This window comes from Plasmopara halstedii (assembly GCF_900000015.1).
Source record: "Plasmopara halstedii genome assembly, contig: Scaffold_555, whole genome shotgun sequence".
Lineage (NCBI taxonomy): Eukaryota > Oomycota > Peronosporomycetes > Peronosporales > Peronosporaceae > Plasmopara > Plasmopara halstedii.
In genome coordinates this window covers 1404929-1407577 of record NW_020187475.1, presented here as the reverse complement: position 1 = coordinate 1407577, position 2649 = coordinate 1404929, and the positions used below count along the sequence as shown (strand labels likewise).

Sequence of the window (2649 nt, the reverse complement as noted above, 5' to 3'; positions counted from 1 at the left end):
GGAGATTCTCTCCATCCTTCCCCTCCAAGACCTTAACGCTCACCATGAGCGGCTTAGGGCGGGGGAAGTCATCTGTTACTGGCGGTGGCGTCATAGACGCAAATGAAGTAGACATCCTCTGCTGTAGGTGCTCTAGCAGCGCGTTTTCGTAATTTGAAAACGCCATTAAACGCGCACCGATTGCCTCGGGGCCTTGCGCAGCAAGGTGTTGCACGCCCTCAGCGCCAAGCAAGGACAGCAGCTTTTTAAGCTCGTCCTGCATGCCCTGGGGCAAAGAGGAAAATTCTCCCATCCTCATAGAGGATCTGTCTAAACTAAACTCAAGTGTAGATTAACTACAAGTGCTAGCAAGTGCAGCGGGCTGCCGTAGCGTTGCGCATAGAGAAAGCGTAATTTAGGTCACCGACCTTTCGTTCTATACTTAGAACAAGTACGAATTAGCAGATCGCAATTCGCTTACTCTAAGAGTAATTTTTCATAATCCAAGGCTTATTACTCTTCCGTTTAAAATCCAAAACTGACATTATTTATTTTTATCTGCAACAAAGCCACCTAATTTTAAATGTATAGATCTTCCAAAATATATAAAGTAAAATCTAAATACATGCATAACTACTGGCTTCCTATCCACATCCCGTATTCTTGTTTGGGTGCAGTCACACCATGCCCAACTCGTGTGACCCCCCGCTGAAACCAGGGTACGTGTAAGTTTGTTACACAATACGTACGGTGTATAAGTCGAATTTAGCTTGTCATGCATTTCTGAAAGCTTTGAGACACAAGGTGTTCTGAAACCTGGACACAGCTTATTCGGAGCTTTTTAAAAAATTGTTACCGTTATTTCTTATTTTAAGGCTAGGTGTATTGAAGCACTAAACCACTTGACACCATACGTGTTGTGGTACCTCATCAAGAGGGTCTTTGACACAAAATACTGTATAGTCACACTTAAACCCTTGAATGAACAACTCGAAAGAGAAATAATATGGTCTGACAAGCGCTATGTACGCGTGGATCAACATGTAAAGCGGATAAGCACTTTAGTGCGGCGTGCGTGCAAAACATGCCAAGTCAAACTTATTCTGCATGCATCAGCACCGCTATTAAGTCCGTCGGCTTCCGCAGTATTAGTTGCCTTTAAATGTGGGCTTGATTTTGGTCCTCCAACAGAGCTTCCGATCATACCAGCATTATGGTCTTTGGATTGTTTAAGCAAAATTGCTTGTCTTGCTAGCCAACATACCATTGAAAAAAATGATAGAGATCCGCGCTTTGCAGCGATGTTTTGGCGAACGTTGTTTCGGATGCCAAGATCCTAATTAAATGTGTCCATCACCGACCATATCTACGTAATTGGTCAAAAATGCGACAACCAGGTGGCAAACAATAACATCTGAAGAATCTCGCGTGTGAAGTGACCGCGGTGCTAGCGCTCAGTACTCTCCCTCATCGAGCTTGAAAAGCATACAGCCGTTCATATCTCTTCTGGTCTGACAATGCTTTCAGCAGATAGTTTTATTAACCCCCGTTACTTTGACACCGTCAGGAATTTTCTCCGCTCTTTAAGTGAGTGAGTCAACCAGCTGATATCAGTCCGGCTATACTCCGCAGCAAGATTAACGTTTTTCTTACATGATGGGGGTGTCATGCACCGAGTGTGCGTCACTATGGCTGAGATACAGAACTTTTAAAAATAACATGCAGATGCCTGAGGTAGATGGAACACATTGTAGATGATTAGCCTCTGTTGAATGCGGTTTGACATATTTGCACATGCAGTGTTTACGGTCTGTAAGACAAAGAAGCGAATTCACTACGTAGGACCATTCTTGGAAATAAGAAGAGATTGAGTACACGCTCAATATTACAAGGGAGATTGCATCACATTCTGGGCTCCACGTTGGCTTGCTAGCGGCATACCACCACCCCTCTTTAACGCGCCAGTTGAGTTGTATATAGTACTACTTTATAGTATCTACTATATATAGCGATGATTCGGATGTTAGCGCTGTCAAGAGTAACTTCAAATTTTTTATCTAATAACACTTTAAAATCAATTGAAGAATCTCGTAATAACCCCTAAACCATCTTCATTAGCTAATTTTCCCGCATATAGGGCAGCGATACGGTTTTGAGCCGCTCCCAAAGATGGCGTAGCCTAGAAAGCGTGTAAGAACGAAGCTCAAAGTAGGAGTGACCAGACGCCGAGAATCTCGAAAATAATCGACGTATCGCCATTATCGAGCGTGTCACGAGAGCTAGCCGCGGGAGGGTTGTCCTCCGCACGCACTGCTCTAATATCAAGGGACTATCTTCTTTGTGTGACACAAATGTTGGGCCGTCTGGTCATCCAGTTTGCGTCCAGTATTTGATGGATAAGGGCTCCGAAAACTCATGGATTTGATGTAACGGGGTTACACGTACCCTTGTATGAAAGGGCGAGTTGCATCGGATTGTTCGACCGTACATAGGTGTGTATTACACAAGTTAGTGTAATCACACAGTGGTGTGGCTTCGCCGGACAATAAGCCAACACGTGCGCAGGACTCACATAAGTAATGCATATTACTATATTAATCAGGTTTTCCTGTATTAATTAGGTATTACTATATTAACTAGGAAAACCTAGGGTTGAGATATTGGCGGTTC

General features: G+C 43.7%; 1 protein-coding gene across 1 annotated transcript; it reads right to left on the bottom strand.

Annotated features, from left to right (window-relative positions):
* Positions 1 to 2182: 2182 nt before the first annotated feature.
* PHALS_11800 (uncharacterized protein) lies at positions 2183 to 2396 on the bottom strand (the record flags this gene model as incomplete). Its single annotated transcript, XM_024727226.1, has 2 exons — positions 2183 to 2294; positions 2329 to 2396. 2 exons carry the CDS (start codon positions 2394 to 2396, stop codon positions 2183 to 2185), a joined length of 180 nt encoding a protein of 59 aa, XP_024577824.1.
* Between the last annotated feature and the right edge of the window lie 253 nt (positions 2397 to 2649).